Source organism: Quercus lobata, chromosome 3, assembly GCF_001633185.2.
Source record: "Quercus lobata isolate SW786 chromosome 3, ValleyOak3.0 Primary Assembly, whole genome shotgun sequence".
In the NCBI taxonomy this organism is placed as follows: Eukaryota; Viridiplantae; Streptophyta; class Magnoliopsida; order Fagales; family Fagaceae; genus Quercus; species Quercus lobata.
Window position 1 is genome coordinate 24,813,304 of NC_044906.1, and position 19,327 is coordinate 24,832,630.

At 35.5% G+C, this 19,327-nt stretch overlaps 1 protein-coding gene across 1 annotated transcript; it reads left to right on the forward strand.

The window, feature by feature from the left end:
- The first annotated feature begins 8,493 nt into the window (after positions 1–8,493).
- On the forward strand, positions 8,494–10,006 carry LOC115980626 (GDSL esterase/lipase At4g10955-like). The gene is made up of 3 exons (XM_031102855.1): positions 8,494–8,573; positions 9,125–9,464; positions 9,560–10,006. Exons 1-3 carry the CDS (start codon positions 8,509–8,511, stop codon positions 10,004–10,006), a joined length of 852 nt encoding a protein of 283 aa, XP_030958715.1. The 5' UTR covers positions 8,494–8,508.
- Positions 10,007–19,327: the final 9,321 nt, after the last annotated feature.

Sequence of the window (19,327 nt, forward strand, 5' to 3'; positions counted from 1 at the left end):
CTTGTGAATCTATCTTATTTGGGATAGTCCCAAAAATACATGGTTTATTTATTTATTAACTTCTTCGCGTCCATTGGGCTTGGTTGCATCACTAAAAAGTTACATGAGGACTTGGAAGAATATACCATGACTTATTAGCTAATATGCAGCAAGCACAAGCAATTGATAGTTCAGATACGAAACTAAATTGGGGCGACAGTTTTCTTTCTCTTTCTTGAGGAGAGGGGAAAATAGGTTGATTTCTGGAATAACAACTCCATAGGTATGTAATTGTGCATCCTTTGTATTTCTTATACTAGGAATAATAACTTGGACAAAGTTTAGCTACAACTTCCGTTAAAAAAGTTAACATAGCTACAAAGTTTAAGGATGAAAAAGAAATTTTTAAAGTTTAAAGACGAAAAACAAATTTTTGGTAAAGTTTAGGAACCAAAATAGCATTTTACCCTATTTTGAAATTTTAATTGTTGGGTTGCATGTTCTTTATGTTATTAATATACATGTCAAATTTCATGCTAACCAAATATTATTTATTATTTGATTCATAACATTATTTTGTATTCATAATTTTAGACTATAAAAATTTGAAATTTAAATATTTAGTTAATGATATAGTTATTAGTTTTTGATTTTCTTGAAATTTTGTAAGTATGAAAGACATAAGGAAAAAAATGTAATTTAATTGTGGGTTTGTTAAAATTCATATCCAATAAAAAGATATTAAAAAGAGCAATCATCTTATTTTTTGGAAATAAAAGTAAAGATCTGAATCATTTTTTTTAATAATGATTGATTCTTATTTTAATATTTTCATACAAATTGAATTGCGCTTAAATAATTATATCTATGTAAGAGGGGAGACATTAAAAAAATTCTCAAAAAGGGCAAGAAAATAATGATTTCCAATATTAAAAAAGAAAAAAGAAATGTTTTGGTTAAAGCCTGGTCTCTTCTCTTCATCAATCTATCCAATAATCGGTTAGAGTCACTTTTTTTTTATTTCTTTATTTCTTTTTAAAAAAAAATTATATTAAAGTCGGTTAGCGGAAAACATTGTTCTTAATTTCGAATTTTTTTTTTTAGGAACAGAATTTCGAATTTTGAATAGGTATTCTTAGTCCCATTCGAACTAGGAAAACAAAACCTTAGAGAATTCGGATTAATACCCGAGAGTCGGTCACATTGTAATATTTAAGGAAACCCAAAGCAATGTAAACGTATCATATCTTACACACACTCTTTACTCTGAAAAACTCAGAATCCAAACCCCCTGTGCTGTGCTCCTTTGATTTTCAATACCCATATTGTTTTCTAACGATGAGGATCAGCTTGATGATGAAACCCCATGATGGGGATGCATGGATTAAGAGAGTTCTGGATGTGCCCACCAAACCAAGAACAAGAAGACCTCCTTTGTCTGAGAAAGATAGGAAGTGGTCTCATGTTGGCAAGTTTTCTTTGGCTGCTGTGATCAATCACCAAGAACTCCGTAAGCTTACTCCTCAACAACTAGAGGAGAGGAAAAGATTGATAGAGGAGAAGAGAATAAAGCTTCAGATATCAAGGGATTACTCTTTCTTATTCACTGACGAAGAGAATGCTGAGAGAGCCAAGATTAAAACTGAGACTCAGAGAACTAAATGTTATTTTCGTTATGATAACACTAGCAGGAAGCTTGGATCTTCTCTTGCTCAAAAGGGTTCTCAAGATTTGAAGCATAGCGGTGGCAGATATGACAAAGTTCAAGATTTTAAGGCTAATACTCAAAAGGCTTCTCAGCAATCTGTTCATCATGTCAATCTGAGCCGATTTCACAACCATAATGGTGACAGCGGGAAAGTTCAAGATTTGAAACGGAACAGTAACTATAAGGCTTATACTCCAAAGGGTTCTCAAGAACCTGTACATCATGTCAATCAAACCCATAACCATTATGGTGATCGCAAGAAAGTTGAAGATTGGAACCGTAGGTATAAAGTTGATGGTCGAAGAAGCTATAAGTTTGACACCCAAAGGGTTTCTAAAGAATTTGGTCATCATCGAATTCACAGAATGTCACATGGAAAGTCCTTTGATTATCGACGAGATTTGGATTATATTACTGACATAGCCAATGTTGCAAGGATCGACAGAAAGGACACGAGGAACAGCTGGGAATCAGAGAATGCATTAAGAAAAAGAAAAAGAGAGGTTCAAGAGTCTCTGCACATGCCAAGGGTTACTCATTGCTATTGATCACCATCATTTGTAATTTTTTATTTTTTGGCTACATCTTCTGTAGATTGGTTTTTAAAGGGTTACAAATGTGTTCCCTCTTGAGTCATTTGTTAGGAAATCAACAATCTTGTTTTGCACAGTTTTTTCTTTAATCTCTTTGTAATATAGTTTGAACTGATGTTAGATATGAAATATGCAAATTTAAGATGATATGAACTTGGTACCTGTGGGGCCAAAGAAAGTGTAGCCCCGGCCCAGGCCCAGTTTATCTTAAGGTCCGCGGCCCAAGCCGAGGAGAGCCATTGCCGAGGACGACCTCCTGCTCGGCACTTCACTAAACGCCCAAAGAAAGGAGCAAACTGAGTGTAGGGGCAGGGCCAGGAAAAAAGCAGCCAACACAGTAATACGGAATTCGGCGTCTGACAAGCACATGCCCATGCCCATGCGCTTTTCCAGCAACTCCCAACCACTCTATGTATGGGTCGACTGGATAGGTCTGCACCCCAAAAGTAAAATCAACACGTGGACGCAAAAAAGGGGGATGGAACACCAGTATAAAAGGAGAAAAAAAATAAAGCTCTGGAGGGGTCTTACAACTCTTGCCAAAAAAAAAGAAAAGGGGTTTAGTTAGGGAAACCAAGCCCGCCCATGCAGTATTTCCCGTAGGAACTACTACTAAACAGCTCATCTATGCCCAAGGTCATACCTTTGAAGCCCACTCTCTACAAATGATATTGTGAGGGCCTCTTTTCGTACGAGCCCAACACTGTCTTGGGATCGTAACAAATTGGGCACCTACAATTGGCACCGTCTGTGGGGAGGTTTGTGTCTTGGCATAGGCGATAATTCGAGACAGTTCTCTTGGCATTTCTACTAGCTGGTTATGGCATGCTAGCGTAAAGTTCCATCAGGGGCTATTATTCTTGAATAGGGGCTACGCTTTATATCGTCAGCCGCGCAGATGATTCTAGGGGCTCGGCCGAGGAGCTAAATTCCGTAAAGCCAAGGCCCTGAAACCAACTACTTAAACGAAAAAGTACAAGTTTTGGACAGAACCAAGGCCTTGCATGGTCCTCAGACCCAAGCCTCTGGAGAAACCAACTACTTAGAAGCAAAAGTACAAGTTTTGGACAGAACCAAGGCCTTGTATGGTCCTCGGACCCAAGCCTCTGGGAAACCAACTACTTAAACGAAAAAGTACAAGTTTTGGACAGAACCAAGGCCTTGTATGGTCCTCGGACCCAAGCCTCTGGGGAAACCAACTACTTAAACGAAAAAGTACAAGTTTTGGACAGAACCAAGGCCTTGTATGGTCCTCGGACCCAAGCCTCTGGGGAAACCAACTACTTAGAAGCAAAAGTACAAGTCTTGGACAGAACCAAGGCCTTGTATGGTCCTCGGACTCAAGCCTCTGGGGAAACTAACTACTTAGAAGCAAAAATACAAGTTTTGGACAGAACCAAGGCCTTGTATGGTCCTCGGACCCAAGCCTCTGGGGAAACTAACTACTTAGAAGCAAAAGTACAAGTTTTGGACAGAACCAAGGCCTTACATGGTCCTCGGACCCAAGCCTCTGGGGAAACCAACTACTTAGAAGCAAAAGTACAAGTTTTGGACAGAACTAAGGCCTTGTATGGTCCTCGGACCCAAGCCTCTGGGGAAACCAACTACTTAAACGAAAAAGTACAAGTTTTGGACAGAACCAAGGCCTTGTATGGTCCTCGGACCCAAGCCTTTGGGGAAACCAACTACTTAGAAGCAAACGTACAAGTTTTGGACAGAACCAAGGCCTTGTATGGTCCTAGGACCCAAGCCTCTGGGGAAACCAACTACTTAGAAGCAAAAGTACAAGTTTTGGACAGAACCAAGGCCTTGCATGGTCGTCGGACCCAAGCCTCTGGGGAAACCAGGGACTACTTAAACGAAAAAGTACAAGTTTTGGACAGAACCAAGGCCTTGTATGGTCCTCGGACCCAAGCCTCTGGGGAAACCAACTACTTAAACGAAAAAGTACAAGTTTTGGACAGAACCAAGGCCTTGTATGGTCCTCGGACCCAAGTCTCTAGGGAAACCAACTACTTAAACGAAAAAGTACAAGTTTTGGACAGAACCAAGGCCTTGTATGGTCCTCAGACCCAAGCCTCTGGGGAAACCAACTACTTAAACGAAAAAGTACAAGTTTTGGACAGAACCAAGGCCTTGTATGGTCCTCGGACCCAAGCCTCTAGGGAAACCAACTACTTAGAAGCAAAAGTACAAGTTTTGGACAGAACCAAGGCCTTGTATGGTCCCCGGACCCAAGCCTCTGGGGAAACCAACTACTTAAACGAAAAAGTACAAGTTTTGGACAGAACCAAGGCCTTGTATGGTCCTCGGACCCAAGCTTCTAGGGAAACCAACTACTTAGAAGCAAAAGTACAAGTTTTGGACAGAACCAAGGCCTTGTATGGTCCTCGGACCCAAGCCTCTGGGGAAACCAACTACTTAGAAGCAAAAGTACAAGTTTTGGATAGAACCAAGGCCTTGTATGGTCCTCGGACCCAAGCCTCTGGGGAAACCAACTACTTAGAAGAAAAGTACAAGTTTTGGACAGAACCAAGGCCTTGTATGGTCCTCGGACCCAAGCCTCTGGGGAAACCAACTACTTAAATGAAAAAGTACAAGTTTTGGACAGAACCAAGGCCTTGTATGGTCCTCGGACCCAAGCCTCTGGGGAAACCAACTACTTAGAAGCAAAAGTACAAGTTTTGGACAGAACCAAGGCCTTGTATGGTCCTCGGACCCAAGCCTCTGGGGAAACCAACTACTTAGAAGCAAAAGTACAAGTTTTGGACAGAACCAAGGCCTTGTATGGTCCTCGGACCCAAGCCTCTGGGGAAACCAACTACTTAAACGAAAAAGTACAAGTTTTGGACAGAACCAAGGCCTTGTATGGTCCTCGGACCCAAGCCTCTGGGGAACCCAACTACTTAAACGAAAAAGTACAAGTTTTGGACAGAACCAAGGCCTTGTATGGTCCTCGGACCCAAGCCTCTGGGGAAACCAACTACTTAGAAGCAAAAGTACAAGTTTTGGACAGAATCAAGGCCTTGCATGGTCCTCGGACCCAAGCCTCTGGGGAAACCAACTACTTAAACGAAAAAGTACAAGTTTTGGACAGAACCAAGGCCTTGTATGGTCCTCGGACCCAAGCCTCTGGGGAAACCAACTACTTAGAAGCAAAAGTACAAGTTTTGGACAGAACCAAGGCCTTGCATGGTCCTCGGACCCAAGCCTCTGGGGAAACCAACTACTTAGAAGCAAACGTACAAGTTTTGGACAGAACCAAGGCCTTGTATGGTCCTCGGACCCAAGCCCCTGAGGAAACCAACTACTTAGAAGCAATAGTACAAGTTTTGGACAGAACCAAAGCCTTGTATGGTCCTCGGACTCAAGCCTCTGGGAAGACCAACTACTGAAGAGGAAAATTGCAGGGAGTAGACACAGCCTGGACGTTATATGGCCCTAAGAGTCTACCCCAGATGAAAGCTATCCATTGATAGATGGGTTAATTCCTAGACCGACTGAAATCCGCAGCCTACCCTCAGATCCTCGATATAAAAGGAATTGGTGCAACTGTTATAGGGCCAAGTGTTATTAAAACATGGTCAAAGCCCCTCGCTGCTCGGCAGCCCCTCGGAGGGTATATTTTGTATTTATCGTTCTCGGACGATCGCCGTGCCTGTGTTACGGGGTTTTAAGCCATTCTCTTGGTTAGTTTTCTGAGTTTTACTTACTGGGAGTTATCGTTATTATATTTGATAATACTTAATAATGCCGATAAGTTCAAATTGGTAAGGTTCTGTTTCAAAATTTCCTGCTTTAAACATCACTAAAGGAAAATACATACATAAGCGTACTTGTTCACAAAGTAATTGATGCCGAAAGGAAAAGTATTTAGAAAGAAATAAGTTCATCTTTTATTAAGACAAAGAAATAGTACAGCGTACAATGAAAGCTGGAATAAACTTATACTAAAGCTAATTACATAAGCGAAAAGAAAAAGTACAAGAGAATGAAGAGAAAGCCGAAGAAGAAGTGCAGAGGAAGGGTTGGCTGCTGTTCCAAGATGTTGTTTGAGGAAACCATTCCTCAACACTTTTACATGCCCATAACTCAGGCAGCCAAAGAGCCCAACTTGGGGCCTGCACCGTTGAAGAAAAGGTGCAGGGAACCTGACCTCAGGCTAACACCGTTTGAAGAAACAGTGCAGAGAGTCGGAGGTGGAGGAGCCTCCGTATAACCACGTCTGCGATAAAGCAGACGACGCTGATGGCGAAAAACCTTACTTCTGACGCGTCAAGAGTCTGACGCGACCAGTACCTGCTTCGGATTTTGGCTAAAAGAGGTAGAAAAACCATCCTCGCCTTACCAAGATGGAAGATCATCTTGAGTCTGTGTCCACCTTGTCCAGACCACACCACCTTGAGCCTCGGAGAGACCCGATGCCTCTGTGGCGGGTGCAGTTCCTTCACCCCTATACGTGCCTTAGGCATATTACACTAAGGATGGAGAGCACTAAATATGGAGACTGTGATTATGGCTGAAGGATTGCGGTTGTAAAGAAAACCGAAGGGTTTGAATGTAAGAGGAATAACCTCCTGTCCTACTTATTTAAAGGGAAAGGAGGAGATATTTAATTTACGCAGAGTTCCAAAGAATGCTACAGACATGGAATAGTGGGCTCAAGTTCCAACGCCATTCGTGACCGTAGGATCTGAAGATCCTCATGAAGGAGCACCTCGAGCGTAGGGGTGTCAAAGGACCCCACGTGAGTGGGTGAAGGAATGCCTCTTAATTTGACACGTCCCCCGTGTAAGTGGAAAAATGCAAATATTAATGGAGTGTAGAATCAGAGCAGGCTATGATGTAGGCCCAACATTATCAAAACCCTCCTCCCCAACTAAAAAGTCGGGCAGCAGGCTTTTGAGGGGCTATTGTGGGGCCAAAGAAAGTGTAGCCCAGGCCCAGTTTATCTTAAGGTCCGCGGCTCAAGCTGAGGAGAGCCATTGCCGAGGACGACCTCCTGCTCGGCACTTCACTAAACGCCCAAAGAAAGGAGCAAACTGAGTGTAGGGGCAGGGCCAGGAAAAAAGCAGCCAACACAGTAATACGGAATTCGGCGTCTGACAAGCCCATGCCCATGCCCATGCGCTTTTTCAGCAACTCCCAACCACTCTAGGTATGGGTCGACTGGACAGGCCTGCACCCCAAAAGTAAAATCAACACGTGGACGCAAAAAAGAGGGATGGAACACCAGTATAAAAGGAGAAGAAAATAAAGCTCTGGAGGGGTCTTACAACTCTTGCTAAAAAAAAGAAAAGGGGTTTAGCTAGGGAAACCAAGCCCGCCCATGCAGTATTTCCCGTAGGAACTACTACTAAACAGCTCATCTATGCTCAAGGTCATACCTTTGAAGCCCACTCTCTACAAATGATATTGTGAGGGCCTCTTTTCGTACGAGCCCAACACTGTCTTGGGATCGTAACAAATTGGGCACCTACAGTACCTTATTGTTTTTAGGTTCAATTTTTTTTTGTTCTTGTTAATGCTATAATATTTTGATCAGGGAAAATATCTTCACTCTGTAGAGGCTACAATTTGTTTAAGGCGTAAATGCTTTTTTCGTCCCTACATTTTGGGGTTATTTTTATTTTGGTCCCTACATTTATATTTTATCACTTTTAGTCCTTAATCCAATTAACGCTTGTTATTTTAGTCATTTCCGTCACTCAACTAACAGAAAAAGCTGACGTGGCAAACGGAGTGCACTGTTGACACAGTAAATGCTGACGTGGCAAATAAAATAATAATAGTAAATTATTTATTATTTAATAAATGTCAAGTCAGCATAAAATAATAATAAAATAATAATAAATGCCATCCACGTCAGTTTAGAATTTTAAATTTTAATTGATCAATTAAATATTCTCCAGAAAATTATAAATACAATTTGAGAAGAACATATGAAACCATTAAGTGGCTAGCTAGCTTTTCAATCTATTGGCAAGAATTTTCGAGATACAGCTGTAAATAATGAAGTTCCAAGAAGATCAGGCCGGCCTAAAGTTAGTGCTTGAAGCATTTGGGACCAAAGGGCATTAGCCTCACCTAGCTAGAAGATTTATAAACAAACGTGATATATATATATATATATATATATATACATATATATTAGTATCTGAATACATACTGATCAATTATATCAACATATATTGGCTCCATTAACCATTCAAAGGCTATCGGTCAAAAATGAACAGATCAGAAATATATAGCTTCCACATTAGAGGACCAACGCGTCTCAAGGCTGTTGACTGGTAACTGGTAAGACCATTTTCCACCCAGAACTTGTTCATGGAGTGTAATTATTAGTAGTGATCAAAAAATATATATATATATACACACACACAAGCGAGAGTTGATAGCATAATTTAATGTCAAGAATAGTGGGTTTCTTGTAATGAAGATAAGTAAACATCTTATAACACTCACGGTGATAAATTATGTTGAAAATATATGAAGAAGAGGAACGAAACTTAGTGAGGAGATCATGATTACATGCATGCACGTTCATAGAAGGGATATAATCTGCATGCAATTAATTAAAAAGAGGAAAGAAAAGTGAAGGCCTTGTAGCTGAACTGATTTTATTGTGATCAAAATGGTAATCTGATTGGTTCCATTATGATTGGTGGTTTTTGTCTAATAAGGTGATTTGTGTTTTACATCATTTTTTGTATCTTATTAACTGATAGAATAATGATTAAATTCATAATTTCCAAATTTTTGGGACAATATATAGGTAGTCTATTATGATATCAGATGCATATGGTGAATTCAACCTTTTTGTGTTGTATTCTTTTTGCAGGAACAATGTAAATCATCGAAGATCCATTATTGCTAGCTTGGTCCAAGGAGTGTATGTTCAAGAATACGACCGCCAGCAGCGCCTTAAGGAACCTCGAGCTCCACTTCTTGCTCCACCTTGGTGGGAATTCTTCGATTTCCAATTATACTGTGTGCTTTCAGATCAGGTTGACACGTCCATCTTTGGTGCTGTTTATGAGAAATGTAACAGTTACGATTCTGCAAGTAAGGCCCCAAAATATGTTATTGCCTTCCGAGGAAATTTCATATCAGAAGGCACAATTGTGCGGGACTTGAAGTTGGACGTGGAGTGCTGCTTTAACAAACTTAATAGTGACGACGTACGTGTTGTGATTAATTGGCATTAACAAAGTTTTAGAAATGGTTAGTATTTCTGGAGGTGCACCAAATATGTGGTTGGCTGGACATTCCTTAGAACATGGCCAGGTTGAATTATAGGATTGAAACATACCTCTATAATCCACCATTCCCATCTCTCACAGATATTTTGATGAAGTGGACCAAGAGTACTGAAAAAACGCAGGACAAAATCCGCATTGCAAAGAGTTTTGTCAAGGCTACTTTAGTAGCTGCAGCACAAGCTTCTAATAAGGCTCAGCATGACCCTTTTCGTGCCTTATATGACTGGCACCCTAAACTGTTCGTGAACCGAGGTGATCTTATTTGTTCAGGTTATATTGCTTATTTTGAACACATCTCATCAGGAACAACATTGCCAAGGGGGGCTGAAGGTTTGCATCTTCTTCCTTCGGCAAATCTGTACATAAATACTAAAAATACACCGCTTCTCCAAGCACATGCTCATGAACAGTGGTGGAATCCTGATACTGACTGCGAGCTCAAGGTGTACCACTACAATTAGGAATGAAAAAACCTTTTACATTAATGTTGTCTGCTGGTTGAAAGATTGTCTCTAAAAGCACCGCAGAGATATATATGAGTTTTCTTTCTTGGCTTGATCATGGGTTGAATAATCAGATACACTTTATGTATTCTGTGAATCCCATCTTTGTTAAGTTGGTTGTGGTGTCTATGTAAATGTAATGGCAATAAATTGAGTTAACATTGAAGTGTTATCCTTGAACCGCTACATATTTGTGATTTCGCACGCAATATTCATATTTTATATTGATGTTTATATTTAAAATGTGAAAATGATGATGTATACGGACAATATATATTAAGAAGTACGTGATAATCAATTTACATAAATAAAAATCTTTTTAATATTGAGGATAGTTTTAGGATGTAAGATATATTTTTACATGCAATAGTTATTACTAATGCTAGTCACGGGCCTAATATAAAAATATTTTTATTTGTTGACTTTTCAAAGCTGTCTTCATTTTGGAATATTCTAAAATGAAATAAAGAACTAAAAATTTAACACAAAAAGAGATATGATTAACCATTTTTAGAGGAAGTAGACTCACTTATCCAAAGAGGTCATTTAATACTTAATAATTTTCATTTAGCCAAAGACATAATAAGAAGGAGAAGAGGACCTATGATGGGGAATTAAGAAACAAAGTACCGAAATGGAAAAATTACAAGAAAGCATAAAAAAAATCCAACCAAAGAAAGAAGAGAATATGAAAAAGAGGGAGCGATCACTCCTTTTTTGGGGTAGAACATTCACTGGATGAGAGAAATAACAAATTTATAGAAAATAAGATAGGTGTAAGAAAAGTCAAGTAAGAGAGATGAAGGGTTAGAGGAAGAGTAACAATAAAATAGATGAGAATAATGGGGAGAAGAAGATCCAAAAAGGGTGGGGAAGAGTAATGGTAAGGTGAGGAATAGTGGGAAGAGTAAGAAGAAGAGCAAAAAAAAAGGGAAGTGGAAGCATTGGAAACATGTAGATAACATCGCACAATGATCGAATAGAAAAATTAATTGCTAAGCCTCCATCACTATATATTATTATATGATAGATGCAAGGGAAATTTTTATTTCTTTTCCTTTTTTTAATATATATTTTTTCTTTTTTAATTGATATAATTAATATGATTTGAATCTTTTGAGTTATGATACCCATTTCATGATACGAATAGTTTTTTTTTTTTTTTTTTCACTAGCCCACGTAAAAATAGAACTTTATATATTGGCCAAAAAAAACACACACACGCAAATACATAAAGTATTACATTTTCCTTCTGCAAGTTTTCTTATTTAAAAATTTTTGTATGATGGTCTTATTATCAATATTGCAAGTTACATCTCTTTTAAAATTTTAGTTAAAAAAAAAATTTCTTGGGCTTTTTCTTTTTATGTGTAAGAGCCTAATATATTGTTAAGGGAACCAAAGTTTGACTACAAACTTAGTTGTAATTTAAAGCTGTAACTCTCAATAAAAAAGTTAACATGGGTATATATTTTAAAAATTTAACCGCTGAATTGCGTGTCTACTATTCGATTCATTAACTTATTTTTTATGTTAAATTTTAGACTACAAAAATTTATAACTTTACCGGTTAAGTGATTTAATGGTTCATAAAATCTCATAAGATTTACAAGGTCTTGTATTCAAGACCCGAAACAGCATTTTGGGGGTCAACTCATTCTTTATTGTAATTACCTAATTTGCCTAGAGAAATAGTCAATTACTCAAAAGAGATGTGGACAGTGGACACCTATGCTGAGGTGAAAAAAAAGGACAAAGTAATGTAAAGAAATGGTATGTTCCATTGCGAACAACATAGAAGTTTGGTCAGAAAATTCCATATTCACGGCATCTCTATCTACATCGGTGGCAGATACTATTTTCTTTTGCAAATCAGTAAATATGTAAATTTAATCACCCGATTCACCCAAATCGAAGTGTTGAACCCTAATGATAAACCCCACTTCGACCTTGTTTTCACGACCATTGGTGTAGATCATAAAGCCATATGGGTCATTTTGCCATTCATATTAAATTAATTAATTGTAAAAAAAAAAAAAAAACTGCATTATTATAAATAGTGTTGTTATAATTATTGCCAACACTATTACATACTATTAAATTATTCTTTACCTATAATATTATTCGCCCGAAAAAGATAAAACTTAGGTACAGTACCTTAGGTGCTGTTCCTTAGGTTCTCTTCTTAAAATTTAGCCATATTGCTACTTAACTAAAAAATACACTTTCATCTCATGAGAAAAAATTTACATGGTAGAATTTTAAAAGAGAAATCTAAAGAACAGTGCCTAAGTAATATACCTAAATCTTGCCCACCAGAGAATATTGGGCTATAATACTCCTTACACTCTTTAAGTCTAGGGGTCATTTCTAAGTTGATACCTCAAATTTCAAAACTTGCAATTTACACTCTTTATTACAACAACATCAATTTTCTAGCCAAAATGATATCGTTTTAAGATAAGTTAACACAGAGATCTAATAATAATCTAAACAAACGTACAATTATAAGACTCTTACAATCTCATATGCATCCACCTAGCAATTCCACATATAAATACAGAGGTTTTGCTTCCATCCAAAAAAAAAAGAAAAAAAAAAGAGACTATACAATGGAAAATACGACATGACCATAAAGTCATAATCATTAAATACCAAACAGTAATTTCTATCAATATTCACTACTCAAACTAATGTAAAAACATTTTTTCTTTTACTCTTGCATGAATATAATGTGGTGGAAAGTTTTTTATGACAAATCATGCTACTGTTATTTCTATTCTTTATATTCATAGCTGCACATACTTTCATATTTCTAATGAAAGTTGAAATCTTGTCATCTTTACTGTTTATACTCATTTGAGATATTGGAGGGAGCCATGAAACATTGAAAGTATACATCTCTTGACTTTTTTATTTTTAGCAACGATAATTTGATATTTGGTGATTATTTTATTTATTTACTTATTGTTTACTAAATGTCTGATCTTTTATTCAAGCAGAAGAAAACTACAAGCAACTCTAACAAAGGAAACCCAATAAAACCAAAACAGAGGCAGGACTCCAATGAACCCATTTCTAATGGCCCATTTATTATATCGCTTTTGAAGTATACAAAATATGATCATATTTTCTACTTGAATACATTACTTATTTCAATACATTCATAAATATATATACCGAATCAAAACATACCTATATGAAGATGCTTTGCAAACAAATAAAATGGCATATCAATCATTACTTAACACTGATTAAGAAAACAATTTGTTGTTAATAATTTATTGAGATTATTTTCTTTACAAAAACTACAAATTTGTCCACCCAAAAAGATTATTATTAAATCTATAAAAAAAAAGATTATTAAATAAAAAATTATTAGCAAAATGTTATAATTAAATTCTATAATAATAATAATAACAATAATAATATAATTGCAAAACCTAAAATGTGTCACTCATCCAATTAGTTTCATTTGACTAACATTTGCTTTTGTTTGAATAAGTGGTACTATAGAGTACTTCTAATACAACTGTTAAAAGTACCTTCTTTACAAAATCTACAGATTTACAAAACTTATAGTAAAGCCTTATAGTTTAACATCTAAATAGATCACTAAAAAAAAATCAAATTTTAACTTGGAAAACTACTAATTATTAACCTAAATCAAATCAAACCAATAGTATAAAGAAAAAGAATTTGTAATCTGGAAATGGAATACCAAAGTACCTAAATATGCATAAAATTGATACAAATTTGTCAAAAAGAAAAACAAATGTGATGTGACAATTAAATCAATAATAACAAAAAGAGCCATTAGTGAAAAATAAAAGTTGTTGAAACAATAAAAAAATCCACAAAAAATTGGAGAGAGAGAGAGAGAGAATCTTGACCTTTTTTTATCGTGAACAACTTGGAGGAATAGGAGAGAGAGAGAGAGAGAGAGAGGTGGAAATGAAGTAATAAGAAATTTATATGAAAAATAAGATGGAAGAGGAAGGGTGGAGGAAGGGTGGAAGTAGATGTAAGGATTAACAAAATGAAATAGTAGAATTTAAGAAGATTTAAAGTAGAAAATTTTAAAATCTATAAAGGGAATCAAATTAAGAATTTAAGAAGACAATGATTGGAGGAGATGAAAGATTGAACTAAGAAGACAATGGTTGGAGATAATGAAAGGTTGAATAAGGTAAAAACTGCAAAAAATAATAAGAAGAAAGGATTCTAATGACGTGGCGCAAAAAGAGTTTTATAAAATTTCTTGCAAAGCTTCCATTATTATATATAGTATAAATAGGTATGTATAGATATTATTTTTGGTTTTTGTTTCTTCATTGATTTTATTGTTTAGTTATAAATATCTAGTTTCTAAAAAAAAAGAAGAAGTTATAAATGACAAAATTAAAGTAGAATATGTAAAGACAAAGTTATATGTAAAGTTAAAACCGCTCAAGATGAATGTATAAAGTCAATCTATTTATATATTTAATATTATAAAAAAAATTAGAAATAAAAAAATAAGGAAAAGAATGATTATGTGGCCAATGACGTGGTGAATGAGGTGACATAACAAGAACTTAGCAATATTAAATGCTACACTTCAGTTTTAGATATACTAGTTACTAACCCATGTGATGTACAGGGAAGCTATTGAATGTAAGATTCAAAAGATAATGTCACTTGAGAAGTTGTCAAATTAAACAATGTTAAGGACAATCAATTTCACACTTTGCTAAGGTTAGAAAGTTGTGATTGGAGAAATAACGAATTCATGTAAACCTACCACTAACATTATTTTTAACACCTATTGAATGTAAGATTCAAAAGATAATGTCACTTGAGAAGTTGTCAAATTAAACAATGTTAAGGACAATCAATTTCACACTTTGCTAAGGTTAGAAAGTTGTGATTGGAGAAATAACGAATTCATGTAAACCTACCACTAACATTATTTTTAACACTGCTTCTCTTATGCACCAATCACAAGTTCAAAAGTTTTATTTCCTGAAACTTATTAATTAATGAATGTCTACTGCAGCAACTATGCTAAAAAAGAAAACAGATAAAAGACAACTCATCCTCGTCTTCTCCAAAACAAAAATCACAGATAGAACTTGTCCGCTTAGCATAACATGCAAATTGTAATATCATAACCAGTCCAAGTGATCTTTTGCCACATAGCAATTAGTCCCCACCAGCACTTCCAAGACCCGTATGCCTTAAATGAACCTCCTCACATTCTTCTCATATTCCTCCTCCTCTCATTCTCACCCTCCCTTTCTCTCAAGACACATTTATTATAGTTCACAATAATGGAATTGATTCTATCATCAGTGATGGCTTCCTTTAGGCCAATGTTGGCACTATCCATGATCTTTATGTCCTAGCATTCCTCATTAGCCTTAGCGTTCTTCAAAGTTATCTAAATAGTTATCATTCGCTATTTTTCAAGCCCAATTAGAAACTGTGACAAGACTTATCATTCAAGGTTATATTAATTCTTTACACAATCTTGAGAAAATCTAACTCAACAACTATAGCTTATCACATTCCTTTTGACATATAATGATCTTATAAATTAATCTGGTTCATCCCCCCACCTTACCATACAACTGAAGCAACCTAAACTTTATACCTATTCAGTCTCAATGCCACTCCATACCCAATCCCTACTACTTTCTCTCACCATGCCTAATTCTATCCCATTTAATATCTCAAAACATATGTGATTTCCCTTAACTTGAGACTTGAAATTTTCAGATTGCAAATGCAACAACCTCAGCCTATAACTCCAATTAAACCTTATCCTTCTCTTATTACCCTAACACACAGCATTAAGTCCATCTATTTTCTTCTCCACACCCAAACCTACAAGTGGTTATTGACCCAAAACACCTGCTGCAGAATTTATCTAAAAATTCTAAAACCTAAGAGCAAATGCCAAAATCACTAATAACAGCATATAAAATTATGTAAAGAACCATTAAAGATAGACATTTGGCTTACTCATCCTCTTTTGAATTAAGACGTTAAGGGATTGAACAAAGTCTACAAATTAGGCTTACATATATTTATTGTATAGCATCTTTGAATTGTAGAGGAAAATTTAGTTAGCAACATCCTAAATTTAACTAATAAGTCAAATAACCATGGGACGTCATTGAAACAATAACAATTCTAAACCAATCTACCAATCAATTAAATAGCTATACAAATTTAATTAAGGAAAAAACCATATACAAAACACAACAACAGAATTACAACCAAAAGCAACAATTTAAGAATACCAAAACAAATACTAACTGTACAAGTTATTCAAAACCTGTCAACAACATCTAAATTGTGAGCAAAAAAATAAACAATGAATCAAAGTGCACTAACAAAGCATTAAGCAACTTCTCAAATTCCATAATGGAGGAATTTATGAAATTCAGATAGTGGAAGAATGATTCATCTCAAATAAATCAAGAACCTGCAAAAATGGTTGAAGCAGAGGAGACCCAGATATGCAAAGATCCCAGTTGGTTTAAAAAGAACTATTACAATCATAGAGTTTATATAAAAAAAAATTAAGACTGTTTATGACTCGCACAGCTTTTTTTTTTTTTTTTTTTTTTTTTTCTTTTTTTTTTTTATGTATTCCAAAAAATAACGAACCAAACAAAAAACAGCCTTTCATTGATCTTTTTCACATGTAGAGGGAATTCTCGCCACAAAAATTATAATAAAAAAAATTATTTGGTTGAAACTCACAATCACGTCTGATTTAGCTGCCTTAGGTAAGTGAGAACTTGTGTTGACAGAATTTCAATATCTTTTTTTTGCCCCAAAAACTACAAATACTATCCCTTTAAACAAATAGAGAAATAGGGAATTAATTAGAAATAGATGCATATAAAATTAAATAAGCAAGAAACTTGCATATTTGATAATCAAAAGCAGAAACACGTCTCATTAAAAAAAACAAAAATAAAAATCATAAACATGTTATCACATGTTAGCTTTCCCAGTCCATTATTACTTGTCAGCGAAAGTTCCATTAGTCAAAGCCCCTTTTTTCAGTTTGGCTCATGAAGATGAACAACTATTGAAGCCTACTGCATTCCTTTATTTATTTCAAGCACACCACGCACCAAAAGGAAGGAAAAGAAAAACAAACAAACAATGAACAGTCAAACAAAAGCATAGTTCTACATTGCAAGATTCAAAAAAATAAAAAATTTAATAATAATTCCTCACTTTGACTTTTCCACATCCAAAGTGAGAAGGGTGAAAAAAAAACAAAAACAAAAACAAAATAAATTCAAAGAAAAGAGGGAGAGGGGAAAAGCAAGCGTACCAAGAAGAACCGGCAATGGTGGAAATTGTGGCTTTTGAATCAAGCCCAAACAACAAGTCATGATCTATGCAAATGGGATGGTTAGGTTTTTTGGGTTGTTGGAGATTGAGACAGTGGTGGCTCCAAAATTTTTTTTAGGGCGGTCATTAAAAAACTTAAATTATACAAAATCTAACAAAAAAAGAAGTTTATATATTGACAAAAAAAAAATACTCAAACACATATAAAGTCATACAATTACTTTATAAAAATTTTCTTATTTTGAAATTGTTGCATGATAGTTTCATTATCAATGTTGCAAGTTACATCTTCTTTCATAATTTTAGTTAAATAAAAATTTTCTTGGCCTTGCTCTTGAATCTAGATTCGGATCCTCTCTATTTCAATGTGAAAATGGAGAAAATCTATTTCATGGCTGAGATTATTTGAGAGAAATCTATAGCTAAGATGTGCCACCTCATTTAAAATTAATGCTAGAGAATGACTTAACGAAGCATTCTGTCTAAACAAACGTTAAGTTTAGACAGATCTAACAGGAAAAGGAGAAATAGGCTATCATTACATTAACCAAACAAAATAGAGAATAGAGAAGACAAAAAAACAGAGGCATTTAAATCTAACGGAGGTGGTGGTGTGGCCATTGATACTTAGATTGGCTATAAGAACTGAGACACACTCGACATAAAGGATTTGGTTCAGCTATGGAGTATGGCTGTTGCTTTTTCTATCTCCTCCATGTTTCTCTTCTCTTTTACTACCTTTCTGCTTCTTTTATTTGTTACTCTTTCTCTTCTTCTTTTTTTTTTTTTTTTTTTTTTTTTTTTTTTTTTTTTTTCATTTTATTTTGTTTTAAACAAGCAAGTCAATCTTCCTTTAACTATTTAAAGCACATAGCATTTATATTTTGCAAGCTGTGTAACTGCACATATAGCATATAAAATATAGTTAACGTAATGTATTTTAATTGCAAGTTATTCATTCAGTCTGGTAAATTTTAGGTGAATAGCATGCATTTGAAGTTATTTAGTTATATAGACTGTTTTTGGAACTCAAGTTTATCAAACTCGAATTCCAACCCAAAATCGAGTTTGGCAAACTTGAGTTCCAATTGATAGTCGTCTGATGTGGATTTAAAAAAATTAAATAAAAATAAATAAAATAAAATAAAAAACCATGTGGAACTTGAGTTTACAAGTTTACTAAACTCGAGTTCCAAGCCCTTCTTTTTCACTCCTCTTATGAAGCGTCCACTGCTTCTCACTTCCGAGTTCCAACAAAAAAATTTAAGCCTATTTGAAATTTGAAGCACTGGTTTGAATTTAGTCTGCATTTGGTTTCTTGGTCAAAAAGCAAATGATTAAAGCCCAACCTTTTTTAAATTTGAAGCACTGACTTTGACTGAAAAGAAAACAAAACGAGGAAAGAAATAGTGTGTTAGTGTTTTGTGAATTAATTTTTACAATCTGGAACTTGAGTTTGCTAAACTCGAGTTACACGTGGTTTTTTTTTTTTAAATTCCACGTCAAACCTATACTAGTTGGACCTCGAGTTTGTTAAACTTGATTTTGAGTTGAAACTCAAGTTCCAAAAACAGTCTACATAATTAAATAACTTCAAACACATGATATTCACCTAAAATTTTCTTTAAAAATTACTATTCAGCAAATTTTGCCCATAAACTCAAAATCCAAGTAAAGACTGAAGATTTAGGCCCTGTTTGGATTTTTTTTTTCATCGCTCATCACTCCTCACTCAATTTTCGTCACTCATCACTCATCACTTAAATTACCACAACTCCCTACACCCCACCCGTTTGGACACTATTTTCAGTTTTCATCACTCAAATTTTTTTTACTTTTTGTGGGACCCATACTTGAGCAATTGGTCAGAGACTGCTATTAGCCTACCCAACTCACCCTCATTTCCCACCATTTTCTTTG